The sequence below is a fragment of the Chelonoidis abingdonii genome, chromosome 1 (genome assembly GCF_003597395.2).
Source record: "Chelonoidis abingdonii isolate Lonesome George chromosome 1, CheloAbing_2.0, whole genome shotgun sequence".
NCBI classification, from domain to species: domain Eukaryota; kingdom Metazoa; phylum Chordata; order Testudines; family Testudinidae; genus Chelonoidis; species Chelonoidis abingdonii.
In genome coordinates, this window is record NC_133769.1 from 153,024,069 (window position 1) to 153,040,595 (window position 16,527).

Genomic DNA, 16,527 nt, shown 5'->3' on the forward strand with positions numbered 1-16,527 from the left:
AACATCTAGTTGCTAAAACATTGCAGAATCCTTTATAACTAACAGTTGTTCTCAAGTGGTCCCAAAGGGGGGGAGGAAACAGACCCAAGACCTGAAAGACAGGGCCCTACAATCATGGGCTAAGGTCAAAAAATCCCACTAGAGGGTGATAATGCATGTTACAGGTTATGGGGGCCGATGAACTACCCTTCAGGGCTAGGGGAAGTAGAACCAACGTGAATAGAGGAAAGTGTGGAATTAACAGTACGAGAAAATTTATTATCAACAACACAATGATTATTAGAGAACCTAACAAAAAATAAACCTAATGCATTGGGGACCAAAGTCTTTTGGACAGAGGTGGATGTGACTGATGATTTGGTTGGAGATGGGGGGAAGTAGAAGAAAAGGTACTTACCCAGTCTAGTATAGTATTCCCTGTCTCTCTCTCTGAACCCAGTGCTAGCACAGGAGACCCACCAGAGACAGACACAGAACATGCAACACAGACTTTGTTGCTACACTATAACCATAGTATTTTTATAACTCTTTAGCAGGTACCAGCTCTCCTGATGTTCCGGTTCAGAGGCTGAAAGATAGAAGCTTAGAAACAAATTAGTACAGGCGGGGAGATGAGAGAAGCCTGCTGGACTGCATCCAGCAGGGCTTCCACATCCTCGGGTTCCCTGGGTCTCCACCTCCCGATCACCTGCTGTATGGGGACTGAGACCCCCTGGGTGACCAGCTTCAATTCTTCTAGAGGCAGGGCTATTTGAACTATGTTCGGGGGTACCTGCCCGTCCGCCCGCTGTGGCAGCCACACAAGCATTCCAGGAGAACCATTCTCTCTGTGAGCCAGACAGGGTCTTCCCCAGGTGCAGCAGCCACCGAGACAAACTGCCAACAATGCTCCCTCCAACATATCAAAGATATTGCGTGTGGCATGACTGGCTTGCTGACGAGCCACCCCTGCTAAATCTTCTCCCAACCAGGAGGTGGCTTTTAACACCCGTTGGGTCTCAGCTAGGTTCTGACCCTGATCCAAACACAGGGTCACCATATCCCAGGCCCACCTGCTGAACCTGCAGTGCGAGGGGCCACCCAGGGTTTTTGTTAACTCTATCGCTTGACCAGGAATCAACTCAGTTTCTGCCACAGTGTGTCTGGTACTTGGGGCTGCTCTGCCCCTTGCAGGTGCAGGCCTATAGTTTCAGACCACCCTCCAGACTGCCGCAACATGGTGTCCGGGATCCGGATCATACCAGATATCCCTGTTCCAATCATCATATGATCCCAAATCCCCCTGAGCTTTCACCCCAATGGCAGTGACTCTGGCCGAATAAGCTCCCTGGACCCTCTTCTCCCAGGTGGACTCCTCCAGGACCAGATCCTTCAGGCAGGTAACTGCCTGGCTCAGACTGGCATTCTCTACTTCCACCTACTCCCACTCCTTCTCTGCTGCCGTCACCTGTACTGTGGATACAGAGAGGGAAGAGTCCTGGGCACTAGCAGTCAGAACCTGCGCCTTGCACGTATCCCATTCCTTCTCCAGCTCATTACATCGGTCCCTGAGTGAATCTATTTCAGTGGCGAGCTGACTCTTTGCCACCTGCCATTGCCAGCCTGCTTGCCACAGCAGCGAGGCAGCTGCACAATCCTCTCCTGCCTTATTGGGACTGTATATAAATATGTATTTATTCAACATGAGCTGTAGTTCAGGAATTGTACTCCCACGTGGAACCACCCCTAGCATCCAGGGGTCTGCCCCTTTCTTTTGGAGCCATTCTAACAACACCCCAGGCAACAGCACCGTGTCCCAAGGGTCGGGGGGAGTCTTTTTGCTCAGGCTGCTTCGCCTTTTCTTCCCGTTGCCCCACAGTGGCATACCTAGTAGCAGCGTCCTTTCCTCCCTGCAGTGGGTTTCTAGCCTACCACTTTTTACACAGGCTCAAGCCAGACCCGGGGGCACCGGGGCAGGGGCAACTCCAGGCACCAGCGCACCAAGCGTGTGCCCGGGGTGGCAAGCCATGGGGAGGTGGCCTACTGGTTGCCATGAGGGCAGCAGACAGGGAGCTTTCGACAGCGTGCCTGCGGGAGGTCCGCTGGTCCCGTGGTTTTGGCAGCAATTCGGAGGTGGGTATGCCAAAGGCACAGGACTGTTGGATCTCCCACAGACATGCCACCGAATCCATGTTACCAGCAGACCTCTCGCAGGCAAGCTGCCGAAAGCCACCTTACTGCCATGCTTGGGGCCGCAAAATACATAGAGCCGCCCCTGGCCAGGGGACTCCTACTCTTGGGTCTAATCCTACAGTAAGCTGCTTGCATTCTCTGCCAGTAATGTTAACCAAAACTGGGTCAGCTAGTAAGCTGAGGGAAGACTAATGACCCACCAGAGTTTGGCAGAAAGCAGCACATTTATTATATTGATAGCTCAGCTCAAAAGAAGGCGGGGAGGGGGTCACACTCACTCTCCCAGAACAGGCACGGCGCTAGAGATGTCAGGCTCCTTCAAGGTAAGTGTCCCACAGCACAGCAATGGATGGTGAGATGAAGGTAAGTCTTCCCAGGGCACGATGGAATGCAACGTGGCAAACCACTGGCCAGGTGATCTGGGCGAAGTGCCTTTACAGGAGGTACAATCTTGTGAGTACACTCCTGAGCTCATGTCCCCTTCCTCTTTTAAGGACCTGCTCCTCATGGCCTGCGACTAGAGATGGGGTGGTCACAGTAAACCTCGGACAGTGTCCATACATTGAGTGTGGGGGATAAGGTGGAGGTGAGCTGGGGGGGGTGTTCCCCAGGGTTACTTCCTGTGGCCCCCCCCCCATGCCCACCACTGCCTCAGCTCACCTCCGCTCCACCTGTGCTGCCACTGCTCTGCTTCTCCCCCCTCCCTCCCAGGCTTGCTGCTGAATCAGCTGTTTTGCGGCAGGTCAGGGAGGGAGGGGGGAGAAGCAGAGCGGCGGCGTTCAGGGGAGCAGGCGGCAGTGGAGCAGAGGTGAGCTGGGGGGGAGCAGTTCGTATACCCCCTTCAGGTTACTTCCTGCGCCCCTCCCCGCAGCTCACCTCCACTTAGGGCCGGCTCCCAGCTTTTTGCATCCCAAGCAAAAAAAAAAGAGGAGTCAGAGTGCCATCTCTTGGAAAGTGTTGCCCCAAGTACGTGCTTGGAGCACTGGTGCCTAGAGCTGGCCCTGTTCACAGGTATTCAAAGAGGGAGAGAAGACAAAAGGGGGGGGCAGGGGAGGTGTAACAGACCTTTTGGACATACAGGTTATACAGAGCATACAGATCACTGTTGCTCCTACAACAACAGCAGCCACCCCCATGCATGTAAACCGTACCCCAAGTCTCATAGCTGTAGTCCAGAGAGCACATCGCATAGAGTCCCAGCAGCTCTCAGCACACCCCAGCTCTCTAGTGTAGCTTGTGTCCCTCACTACACCTCAGCCCCAGGCTTCAGCCCTCTTTGGCTCAAATAGCCTGCAAGCATATTCTCTCTGCTGTTCTTTACCTTTAGCCATCTCACACATTCTCTGGCCATGGCTCTCTAGCTGAGGAAGGCCAGCCAGCTAGCCAGCCAGCCCTTCATTGGCTTTCTAAACTTCAGTCTCCCAGCACTGACTTTCATTCTTGAAAGTCAGCAGGGTAGCCCCTCTCCTGGCTTCCTGAGAAATCCACCCCCCTTTCCCCAGGAAGGCTTGTAGAGAACTCTGCAGCTTTCCACAGAGACTGCCAGCCCTAGCTCACCAGGTCTTCTTCCTCCTAAGTTTTCCCTGGTCCTTTATAGCCCTGCTCTCTTAATTGTACCTGTTCTGCCTGGCACAGGGGTGGTGGACCTGCATCATTTACAGGGGCCAGCCATGCTGGGATTAAGACATTGTGGAGAAGCATATCATCTCTTTGGCTTAGTCTTGACCACAGAGGATGTTATGAGATACCTGCTGTTTTGTGGTAATAACGCTGAGGCTCTGTCAAAAATTGATGCCGTAAAAGAAAAGATGCTGGCGCAAACTGAAAAATGAACAAGCAACTAGTTAACTGGAGCTGATGATGGGTTAAAAGAATATTGTTAAGGCTGCAAAGTCAGGAATACATAAGTTAGAAAGTGTCATAATTAAGGCTGCCTGTGTGACTTTAATTCATCCTCCCCCCTCCCTTAGCTGATGCATTATGGTACAGTCTTTAATTATGTGATCACATACTATTATTTCTATAGCATCCCTTGCCTCATTCAGTGCACGAGGGACCTGTTCTGTGTGGTGAAGGAAACTGCTGTCTGTAGGACCTCCCATCTTATCTGTTGCAGAGAGGATTGCAGGGAGAGAAAGGATGGCCTCATGGCAGCTGAATACTGCCCTGGAGAGTTCTATTCTTGCCTCTATGTGAGGCTGGGCTGCGGGCAAGTCATAGCAATCAGACTTTCAATTGTGTGCTTCTCATTTTCTGGGTCTCATTTGCAGAAGTGCTGGATTTTGATCAGTATAGCTCTAAGTACTCTGAAAAATCAAGTCCTAGGTATCTCAAATTGGGCATCTAAAATTAGTAGGCACGTCTGACCTTAAACTCTGTGCCTGAGTCCCCCGTCTGCAAAAGGAGGATAAAATTCCTTCATCTCACAGGGCTGTTGTAAAGTTTGTGAAGCATTTGGCAATTATAGTGATGAGAGCTGCAGACAAGCCCATGAGGAAATACATATTTTTTGTCTTCAGAGCAGAGTTTAAACAGTGTGCAGTGAATGAGGCCTGGGGCTGTACAATGAGTAACATGGAGTAAATAAAATATATAATAGCTGCTCATTTAGCTGCGCACTGAATGAGAAAGGGGTCCAGTGGGAAAAACAGCCTGTGATCACGTCATTAAAGAATGAATCTCCAGTTTGCAGGTGGGGAAATGGAGGCACAGGGGTTAAGTGACTTGCCCAAGGTCACTCAGCAAGCCAGTGGCAGAGCTGGACATAGACTCCCTGCCTCCTAGTTCCTCTGAGTCCCAGTCTAGTAACGGTAATCTTCAAAGAGCGTAATCATAAAGGCAAGACTCAACAGGTGAGTTAAACAGCAATTTTGGGTTGAGAGAAGAAAAACTGCAGCAACACCACCAGCATGTCATTGCATAGACTAGCTGCATACACAAAATCTCTGCCAATCATCTGCCTAGCCATCAGCAGCTGGCGACTCCCTGTAGGCACCATGAGGGTGGTGACTCACGTCTGGATGGATTTGAAAGTGGACACGGTTTGAGGGGGAGGTTCCCTTACATTCCAGGGGCTGCAGAGGAGAAAGCACCCAGGGCTTGTGGGAGAATCAAAGCTTTTGTTGGCGAGAAGGCAGGGGCTGGATGGCTCAATAATTCATAGGACAGCGGAGTAGGGTAGGACTACACTGACGAGAGCCTTGGCGGTAACGGCAGATTATCTAGCTCATCGCTGCCTCCTGCGGGGCTTCTTGCATCTGGTGCTGGCCACTGCCAGAGCCAGGATGTTAGGCTAGAGGGACGAACCACTAGGTTGCCCCAGTCTGAAAACGAGGGCGTGGCCATGGCTCTCCCCCTAGCCCCGCGGGGGCTGCAGAACCCCTCGCCCAAGGAAGAACCCGGGACCCGTCTCGGGTGGCGCACGCGAATGAGGCGCCCCCCCTCCCCGGAGGATCTTCTCTTTTTGGGCCTGGCTCCGACACTCCCCCCCTCCCCCTTTCCGGCTTCTACGTGCAGGCACCGGCGCTGCTGCTGCTGCTGCATTCCCGGGCCCCTCCCATCTGCAGCGTCTCGCGCCCCGCCCCTCGCAGCAGCCGGCTCCCTCCTTCTCCCCTCGCTCGCTCCGCCGGGGCTGGTCCCCGCAGCCCCCTCCCCCGGCCCGCCTCTCCCTGACAGCGGCCCTGCGGCAGCCCGGGCCCTGATTGGCCCCGCGGCCCCCCTCGCTCCGCTCCCCTCGGCCCCTGCTCGGGCCAGCCGCAGCCATGAACCCGTTATTCGGCCCCAACCTCTTCCTCCTGCAGCAAGAGCAGCAGGGCCTGGCTGAGCAGGAGCCGCTTCCACCGGCGCCCCTGGGGGACTTTTTCGGCGGCGAGCTGGGCCCCGCTTCGGCAGCGCCCCCGTTCCCGGCCCCCCCCGCTGCCATGGCCCTCCGCAATGACCTGGGCTCCAACATCAACGTGCTGAAGACCCTGAACCTGCGGTTCCGCTGCTTCCTGGCCAAGGTGCACGAGCTGGAGCGGCGCAACCGGCAGCTGGAGAAGCAGCTGCAGCAGGCGCTGGAGGAGGGGGGCAGCCGCCAGCGGGCTGTCCAGCGCCGGGATCAGGCGGTGCAGACCAGCTTCGTCAGCCCCTTTCGCCCACTGGGGCTTGCCCTGGGCAGCTCCCGGCCAGCTGGGCTCGGTGCCCCCTCTAGGGTTTTGGGCTCTCCCAGCTGCCACCTCGGGGTACCATTCACGCCTTCTTCCCAGCCTCCTACCTTGTCTGGCAGCCCCTTTTCATCCTCATCTCGCTTCATGCCAGGCACCATCTGGTCCTTCTCGCAGGCCCGTCGGCTGGGCCCAGGACCTGAGACCACCCTGGTTCAGGGGCCAGGGGTCTCGTGGGTTCACCCTGACGGGGTTGGCGTGCAGATCGACACCATCACCCCTGAGATCCGGGCCCTCTACAATGTGTTGGCCAAGGTGAAGAGGGAGCGCGACGAGTACAAACGCAGGTGAGAAAGGGAGCAGGGTGAGCCTACCGCAGGCAGGAGACTGAAGGGAGAATGGGGGCAGGGAGTGAGTGACAGCCCCAGGGCAACTGGGAGACGTGTCAGTGCAGGCAAGAGAAGGGGGCAGAGAATGGAGTGAATACAGCTAAAGGTGAGAAAGTGGAGGGGAGTGTAAGATAGGGAGGAGGGTGGTGAGTAGGTGAGGACTAGCACAGGTGAGAGAGCAGAAGCAGTGGGGTGGTGCAAAGGGACATAAGTGAATGCAGACTGCAAACACCAAGCACTCAAAATCATAAGTCAGGTCCCAAAAAATCATGAGATCAGGCTACCAATCACAAAAACTTAAAAAAATGATAAGTACTGGGCTCTTTTCATTTGTCTTCTGGTTTTTGAGCATTCATGCTGCATTCAGGTCACATTCTCCAGCTTTTCACCCCAACCATGAGGGCCTGAAACTTTGTTTAATGAAAGTTGAAATTCTCCTGAATTATCATGATTCTAGGCGCTGGGACTTTAAGAAAAAATTAAGAGTTAGCAACTCTGAGTGAGATGATACAGCAAGTAAGGAGACTGGGCTTACAAGGGAAATAGGGAGTGGGGCTGAGTCGGAGTCAGGGAGGAGATGAAGTTTGGAGGTAAGAGCAAAGAGAAGATCTCCAAGACTGTGGACTTTGCTGTGTAGTTGGAATGCTCTGGAGAAATCCCTGATAGGACTGTCTCTTGGCCACCTAACCCCCTTTCTCCCTATTGTCCTTCCTCTCCAAACCTCATATAAGAATGTAGTCCTCTAGCATATCCAGTCCATATCCAGCTGTTTCAGAGGTAGGTGCAGGAAACCCTGCAGGGGGCAATGATGGGATAACCTGTCCCAGGGAAAGTTTCCTCCTGACCCCAAGAGCTAGTGGTTGGCTTGTGCGCAAAGTTCTTGGGTAGTCTTTTGATATCACCGGAAGTCCTTGTTTTACTCTAGTTAAACCACAGTTCTGTTTAATGTCAAGTTTTAAACTGCTCTAAAATTCATGTGTTTAATAAGATCAGCCTGAAAACAAACAGGTCCCAGTTCAGGGCCAAGGGTAGATTTGGGTGTAAATTTGGGGTAACTTGGTTGAGGGATCCTGCCACCTCCCCCACAGCCAAATGACGTGTGAATTAAAAAACAAACAAACAAAAACGTTCTTGTGATGCTTTGGGGGATTTTTTAAGCAAAGGAAGGGGCAAAATTAAGGTCAGTATCCAAATAAAATGCATAGCTCTGTTAACCCCTAGCTGTCAGGTGCCAAGATCCAAATAATTCAGAAATAATCAGGCTTTCTTGTTTTCTCTGTGGAGCGGGAAGCTGAAGTGCTGTGAGCTATGTATGGAACAGGAAGGGGTAGGGGGAATCAAACTTCTGTGATACTCAGAGGAAGGTGCACTTGACTAGGAAACAGATGCTCAAGAGTCTTCTCTTCTATGGGCTGCTAGTGTTACTTTTCTTTGCGCGTCATGCATATTATTATTACTTATTATGAAGTGCAGGCTTAGAGCCCTTTCCTAGGGGCAGGCACCTACCATTGCCCCTTTTTTGCAGATCATGTAACAGTGATGCTGCCCAATATCACTGCTAGCGGTGCTGGAAATAGAACCCAGGTCTCTAATACAGCAAACTCAGGTATCATCCATTCAGTCCTTTGCCTTTTGAAATTGGTATGCTAAAACTGAATTTCCCGGGGCTGTAGTCATACAAGCTGGAATGTCAGTGTAATAGGTGTGGTAATGAAGGACTGTGTTGTGCGAAGAAACAAGAAGGTCTTGTGATTAAGACAATGGAGAGTAGGACCCAGGAGAACTGGTTTCTGTTCTTGAAGCCCCTCCACAGACTGGCTCTGTGGTGGTTAGCAGTCACTTAAATTGTACGTCTGGAGCTGGCCATCCTTCTGAGATATTTTGGAGAACTAGCCCACCCTGAGGCACTAATGGTGACTCAGGAGACCCAGTTCTGAACTTTGCTGCAGACTTCCTGAGTTTCCTTAGCCAAGTCACATAGGCCTAGATCCTCAAAGGTATTTAGGGGCTAGCGATTTCAATGGGAGTTAGGTGTATAAATACCTTTGAGGACCTGGGCTTTAATCTCTGGTGGTTTCCAAAACCGTAAACTATTTCGGCTCCTCAGGAGCATGACCAGCCTGTTTTGGCTTGTTCACAGTTCAAGAGTTCGTTTTAGCTGGTTTGATGCTGAAGAACTTTGAAGGCTTTGGAGGGGTCTCATATTCACCCCAGCACTCAGAGGGTCATTGTGTAGGTGATTCTGCGGGTACATTGGGAGGAGACAGGTGGGTGGTTAGAGATGCTGCAGGCCTGGGGGCTAGTGATGTGTTTGGTGTAACCTGTTTTTACATTGGGATAAAGAGAAGCCCCACAACCCCTTCCCCGCATCGAGAACCTTCTGAGACTCACAGTTGCAGCTGTGATTCTCCTATGGTCCCAACTGGGAGGAGGTTATGAGGCTCCCCTTTCCCACACACTTCTCCCACATCAGTGGAAGAGCTTCTGGGATTCCCCATCTCCCATTCCTGGGGGCAAGGGGAGTGCAGAGACCCTTTTTGCTACATGGGCCCCACTCTGAGGCCTGGATTCTGGGGATTCCCCCCCGCCCCCATGCAGTCTTTAGCTGATAGCTGACTTTCCCAAGGTATCTCCACTACCCGCTTCCTTCCTCTCACTGGGCTTCTAACCCTGCTGGAGGCTAGGAGGAGGTCCGTGGGAGCTAATGCCTGAGGGATGATAAGGCGTGCCCAAGAAACCTTTCCCATTCCCTGCTGCAGTTTCCCTTCAGTCATGGCCCCTCACTTTCTCAAAAACAGGGGAAGTTCATATGCAAAAATGTAATGCTATGGAATTAAGGTTGCAGGAGCTCACCCAGGCCCTGGGCTCCTCATGTCCTCCTGCAATAAGAGTTGAATTTCCTAAACTTCAATGCTTCAGACCAGGAAATTACTTGTTCCCATTGTCATCCTAATAGGGACACAACTACGGATGTGTTTTGTAGGAGGAGTTGCATTAACTTAGTATTTCCTGGTTTTTGAATAGTTTGAGTTTTGAGAACGAAATTCTTGCATTTTGGAAGGGCATAGGGCAGTGCTGAGTATCTTCCCCTTGGCCAAAGGAGCCCCAAAGACTGCTGAGCCCCCAACAGTGTGATGAGGAAAGTTTCTCTTAAAAGGTACAGGACTTGGGAGCAGAACACAGCTTGCAGGGGATCGGGAATATGAAGGGAGGAGAAGCAGCGACAAGAGACTGGGTGGGAACCACATTTAGGGTGGATAAAATTAAATGATGAGTCAATAATCTTAGGGGGAGAAAACGTGTGTGCAGACTGCCAAGGATCATGCAGCTGGGAGCCCAGTCTTGTCTGCTTTCTCCCTTTCTTCCATGTATATATATGTATTCCCGGACACAAATGATAAGATGGAGACTCCATATCAGTAATTCAGAATAAACTACATGGCAGATATGGCGTGATTATCCCCAAACCTTGTATTACAAACCCAGGAAATCTAGAGTTAAGGTTAAACTTAAAAGTGTCACCCAAACGTGTTAAGGTTGGAAATATACAGTTTAAAGCACCCAAACAACCTTCACTCTGTCCACTAGTGGCACCACAATGACCACGTTATAATAATTAAGGCATTTTAGTGTTCATGGTACCAGACTGGCTGATAGTGATTTTTAAAGACAGATTAGATTTTTTTTTTTCCATGTTGTTTTCCTCATGGTGTCGTGAGGCTCGAATGGGGAAGGGCTGGGTGTTGTCCTTGGCGTGGGAGGGGATGGGCTGGAAATGCTGGCCTCGTGTTGCCTGGTGGGTGGCCTGGTCTATATGGGGCAGAGAATCTCTCAGATTTTCTGTCTTCCTCCCCTCACATTATCTGGTCCTCGGGCAGGTTACTGGAATATTGTCATGCTGGAGTGATGTGTGTGTTACATTACATACAAAGGAAGGATCTGTGGCTCCCCATGGGGACTTAGGGTGGTGAGAAGGGGTAACAGGAAGAGGCTTTGCTCACAGTCCACAGGGCATCCAGGATACTGGCTGGAACCTCTTGGCTGGTCTGGGCTGTGTGGGGGAAGTGTTCAGGGAGGTGGTTATTAGGAATGGTGCATTGCAGATGGGGATGATAGAGTAGCTGAGAGGAGGAGAGAAACAGAGTGAGAGAGAGCGCCAGGGAAAGAGTAAGCAGGGAGTGAAGGATGGAGAGGATACACAGAAGTGTTGCTTCCACTAAGTATCACTGTCATTTTCTGATCCAGTATTGAAATCCCGGTCTGTTCTACGCCATAGTGGTTATGGGGAATCACTACTTTAAAGCTGTTTCAGTAATGGGTCACTTTCCTAGTGTAGACGGGGCTAGAGAGACAGGTTGAGTGATGGAAAGAGAGGCAGAAAGCACTGTAAGCCAGATCTGGAGGGAGAGGAAGAGATACTGAAGTATTTTGTGTCAGGGAAACTTTGTTTGATCAGTTCCCATGTAAGATACATCCTATCTCTATCTTTCCCTCTGTTGTGTATCTCTTTCGTCTCTCCTTTTTCCTCTTCTCCCCTATCAAGGTAAGAGGAACCCCCATGGACTCTTATCCTGCAGATGGAGGATGGGCTGCCTACTTGTTCAGGGCAGTGGTCTGTGGTATCTAAAAAAGGCCAGCATGCAGCTTTAGGGTGGGACGTTTTCTAACACAGTGAGCAATATTGCCAACCCCAGGTGTTCCAAAGTCATGTCAGGCACCAGAAATCAGGAGACTGGCTTAAAAATCATGAGATAAAAAATGTGGGATTCTTTCTATTTGCCATCTGGTTTCTGAGCTTTTAGGATTCACATTTTCAAACTTTTCTGCCCAGCCACGAGCACTAGAAATGTGCTATGTTAAAAATGAAATCTGAGATTCTCATGTTATACAACTCCAGGGGCTGGGGCTTTAAGAAAAACACAAAATATTGCAAGAATCATGATAAAATTATAAGAGTTGGCAACTCATGAGTGCCCAGCCCAATGAGAAAATTCCACTCACCCACAGGAAATGGAGTAGCAACAACTTCATGCTGCGCTGTTCAACACAATAGAACAGGGGCCAGTACAGTGCACCACCAACCAATATTAACTACACATGGGAGAGGATACAGTTAATTAGCAAAGTGAAATACAACCCAGCACAACGTAACAAAACATGGATCAACACATTGCAATACAACGCAACACAGAACTGTCCCACACCACCTAATATAGCACAGAATGGCACAACACCTGGTGATGAAATATAGCTTAGAGTATTGTAACCCATTGCAGCACAACACAACCAGCATAAAACTGTCAGTCATCTTGCAATAATTGCCGCATACCCAGCGTGCTGCAGGGCAATACAGCTTAATATAGCCATCTTTTGCAACACAATACAGCCTAAGTATAGCACAACCAGTTGAAACCCAACATAACCAGGGCAAAACAGCCCTTTGCAGCCCAGCTGCAGTGCAGTACAACCCGGTGTAACATAATCCCTGAATAACCAATACAACCTAGCGTAAAATAGGCCAGTTCAGCACACCCCTTCACAGTGCAATGCTGCTCAGCCCATTGCAGTGCAATACAGGGGATTATAGCATAGCCAGTTATACCACGCAGCATAGCCCATCACAACACAGTACAGCCCTGTACAGTGGAGCCCTTTGCAGAGCTCTGCTGTCCACTGTCCCAGTACAGCCCCATTTAATAACACAGCATATCTATATATAAATGTAACACAAGTACAGCACAGACTGTTGCAGCCCCTCAGTGCCCGATACAGCCCAACGCCTGTTACTGCCTGTACAGCAAACCCCAGTATAGCCCAGGCTGGAGGCCACTCGCCTGAACTGGCATGGTAGGGACGGGCAGAGAAGACAATGGGCTAGATCTGCCAATTGATCTAATGTGGTCCTGGGGGGAATGCGTTTCAGCTGCTAAATACAGCTTGTGGTTGGTGTCCTGAGGGCCTCGCACTGTGACGTGAAAGACAGTTGGTGAATTCTGACTGAGATCAGTAGAGTCTGTGGCCAGGACCAGCTCATGGTTGGAAGGCGTGACATGTATCCAACAGCTGTAGCTGTTTGGAAAGCAAGGGCATCAAATTCTCTCCCCCACTCCCAACGCTCCTTGTATGACTAGAGTGGATCCTGTAGTGCGCAGTTCAGCAGTGAGGAAGGCAAGCTGCAGCTTCCAGCTCTGCCCTCCCCAACGGAGGGTGCTGTGGGGCAGGCAGGGTGTAATTGGCACATTTGTCTCGCTAGGTGGGAAGAGGAGTATACTGTGCGTGTCCAGCTGCAGGACCAAGTGACTGAGCTGCATGAGGTGAGGGGCCCATCCCCACTCTCCCTGCACTCTAGCCTCATTTCCTTGGCAGTGATTCCAGTGTTTCCCTTTCTCCCCTGAGCAGGAGGCCCAGGAGGCTGAAGCGTGCCAGGAGGAGCTGGCCCTGAAGGTGGAGCAGCTCAAGGCAGAGTTGGTTGTCTTCAAGGGACTGATGAGCAATGTGAGTGCCCCTGTCCACCTAGCATACACCCTCAGCCACTGGCCAAGACATTGTGAACCCATCCCATGGCTCAGCAGACCTGCTGTGCATTTCCTCATAGTAATGCCTAACAAAGAATGTCTACAGAGTGACTCAGCAGCACCCAACCTGACTGCATGGGGGAAGCCTCCAGCGTGAGCTCCCTCAGCAATGCCCTGACAGTGCCTGGCCCTGATTATAATGTCTCCAGCATGATGATCTCCCTCACCATGGCCAGGAGAATTCTCTGTCAGGACTGTGTGCCAGAGTGCCTTGTCTAACTATCCTTTTCCTCTGTCCCCTTGCCACCATGTGCTGGGCTGGTGCTCACTGGGTCAGAACCTCACAGAGCTGGATACCAAGATCCAAGAGAAGGCCATGAAAGTAGACATGGATATCTGCCGGCGCATTGACATCACAGCCAAGCTGTGTGACGTGGCACAGCAGCGTAACTGTGAGGACATGATCAAAATGTTTCAGGTGAGACGCACCTGCTGCTGTGAAACAGCTACCACTGGGGGAAGGAGCTTCCAGCCAAGGGGAGAGACCAAAGCACTTGCATGCCTCTTGCAGAGGAGGGGCTCAGTCACCATAAGCCTTGCTCCACGAGTTCACCTGCTCTCCATATTGGGTTACGTGTGTTGGGGTGGGGAGCAGCAGGAGAGAGGCAAGAGGGAGGAGGCTGAGAGCTCCTGACGTTACTTGAGGCATTAGGAATATCCACTCAACTCGGTATTCAGAGATACTGGGCGCTGGAACTCCTGAGAGCAGCTGCAGAAGAGGGAGACCTGGTGCAAAGTGTCTATCTCTAACCCCTTCTCTCTCCACCCCACCTTCTCTCTGTCTCTGCCTTTCTCTCTGTCCCTTTCCCTGTCTCTCTCTCTCTCTCACTCTCTCTCTCTCTGTCCCTGTCTCACTCTCTCCCTCACCCCGTACAGAAGCAGCTGGTTAGTTTCACTCAGTTAAGAATATGTACAATTTAGACACTTTCTGTAAACTGAGGTTTGACTGTAAATATCGACATATTTCACTTAGACTGTCTCTTCTTCCTCTCTCTGCCTTTCTTTTTCCCTCTGTCTCTGGATCTGGGGGTGGGGAGGGTTGAGTTCTTCAATTAAACCACATTCTTCTCATCAGGTTCACAGATTCCATCTTTAGTTGCATAGTTTTTGATTTTAAAATATTCTAAAATCACATTTTAGCCATTGCACCATCTTTAACCTGATCATAATAAGCCCCTCTCTCTCACTCTCTCTTCTTCCTTCTTTCTTTCTTACTTTCCCTATCTTCCTACCCCTGTGCCATTCCTTTTCCCTCCATCTCCTCTCAACAACCCGACCTTGGACCCGGCCTTGTTTCTGTAGTCTCTGCACTTGTCTCCCATTAAGGTCCCAGCCACGGCGGGGCGGAAGCGGGAGCGGAAGCTGATCAGTGACGAGGACACTTCGGTGTCTGAGAACGGTGCCTCCAAAAAGCCTGAAGAGGAGGAAGATGAAGAGACCACAGCCATGAGCATCAATGAGGAGATGCAGAGGATGCTGAACCAGCTGTGAGTGTAGCCCAGCCCTTACTTCTGCCCCATACCTGCTGCTGAGACAGGCTGGGACTGGAGCCATTGTGAGTTCTGTCATAGCCAGCTCTCCTGCCCTGTTCCCTACTGCTCTTCCCCGTGCTGGGAGAGGCTGGGATGGGTGTAGCTGAAAGTTCCCCCACAGCCAATGGCTCTTCCATGTTCATTACAGCAGTAGTTTTCAAACTTTATTTCTGGCAACCCAGTTGAAGAAAATTGTTGATGCCTGTGACCCAGTGGAACCAGAACGAGCGGTTTGGGGTGTGGGAGGAGCTCGGGGGTGAGGGCTGTGGGGTGGGGCTGGGAATGAGGGGGTTAAGGGTGTGAGCAGGGGCTCTGGGCTGGGGCAGAGGGTTGGGGTGCGGGAGGGGGTCATGGCTCTGTGCTGGGGGTGCAGACTCTGGGATGGGGCTGGTGATGAGGGGTTCGGGGTGCAGGAGGGGGCTCTGGGTTTGAGGGAAGGGCTCAGGGCTTGGGCAGGGGCTTGGGGCATGTGTTTACCTCCAGTGGTTCCTGATCAGTGATGTAGCTGGGGTGCAGAGGTAGGCTTCCCGCCTGTCCTGGCATTGCAGACTGCGCTGTGCCCCAGAAGTGGCCAGCAGCAGGTCCGGCTCCTAGGCGGAGGTGCACAAGTAGCTCCACGCAGTTCTCACCTGCAGGCACTGCCAATGGGAGTGCAGAGCTGGTGCAGCGCACGGAGCCCTGTGGTCCCCCCGCCTAGGAGCCAGACCTGCTGATGGCTGCTTCCAGGGCTCAACGCAGTGTCAGAACAGGTAGGAACTAGCCTGCCTTAGCTGGGCAGCACCGCAGATAGGACTTCTAATGGCCCGGTCAGCAATGCTGTCCAGAGTTGCCGCGACCCAGAGCCTTCTATTCTGTGACCCAGTACTGGGTCGCAACCCACGGTTTGAAAACCACTGCATTACAGCACCTTCCTTTGGGAAAAAGCCAGGATTGGGAATTCCCCCACAGTTAGTATTCAAGCCTCACACTTTGTAGCTCTTCCTACTAGGAGAGCTCCCCTCTCTTTGCTGACATTTGATTTCCTTGTCCCCAGAAGGGAGTATGATTTTGAGGATGACTGTGACAGTCTCACATGGGAGGAGACAGAGGAAACACTGCTGCTCTGGGAGGATTTCTCCGGATACGCTATTGCAGCTGCAGAGGTGCAGGGGGAGGTAACACCAGCTTTATGCTCCTGTCATACCCCATCTCCAGCTGCCCTCTCTCTGTCTCTGTCTCTCTCTCTGATACAGTGTGGATCCCTCATTCCTCTTTATGCTAATTCCTACACAAATACTCACGCATTTCTAAAAGATTCATAGACTTACAGACTTTAAGGTCAGAAGGGACCATTATGATCATCTAGGTTCAGCGGTAAAATATGCCCACAATGAGCTTGGTGGGCATGTTGATAGGTGGATGCTTGAGGGGTACTTTAACCAAGGAGAAATGCTTTCTCGGTGCTGCTGTAGTCTTGCCACGTGTCGTTAGTAGTCTGCATTCACCATATTGGAGTCAGAAGGATTTCCTCAGGGCAGATTGGCAGACAGCCTTGAGGAGTTTCACCTTCTTTGCCCAATGAGCACGGTCACTCGCTGGAAGATTCGTGCATTTAGTCTTTAACACAGGATTTGAGGACTATCGTGGCATCCAGAATAAGTGTGCTAAGGAGTGGGTGGGTAGAGTTCTGCTGAGCCTCTGGGATTGTGCAGTGAGGTCGCCTAGTCAATGCTCG

At 51.4% G+C, this 16,527-nt stretch overlaps 1 protein-coding gene across 4 annotated transcripts in view; it reads left to right on the forward strand.

Moving 5' to 3' along the window:
• Positions 1 to 5,893: 5,893 nt before the first annotated feature.
• The window catches only part of IFFO1 (intermediate filament family orphan 1), a 15,048-nt gene continuing 4,414 nt past the window's right edge, over positions 5,894 to 16,527 (forward strand). For 2 of the 4 annotated variants that reach the window (XM_075071510.1, XM_075071513.1), the window contains exons 1-6: positions 5,894 to 6,664; positions 12,960 to 13,020; positions 13,106 to 13,201; positions 13,559 to 13,699; positions 14,584 to 14,768; positions 15,847 to 15,967. In XM_075071510.1, coding sequence (XP_074927611.1) covers positions 5,934 to 6,664; positions 12,960 to 13,020; positions 13,106 to 13,201; positions 13,559 to 13,699; positions 14,584 to 14,768; positions 15,847 to 15,967 — 1,335 coding nt within the window. In that variant the 5' untranslated portion in view covers positions 5,894 to 5,933. The remainder of the gene's footprint in view (positions 6,665 to 12,959; positions 13,021 to 13,105; positions 13,202 to 13,558; positions 13,700 to 14,583; positions 14,769 to 15,846; positions 15,968 to 16,527) is intronic. The other 2 variants (XM_075071518.1, XM_075071517.1) reach the window with 2 other exon arrangements.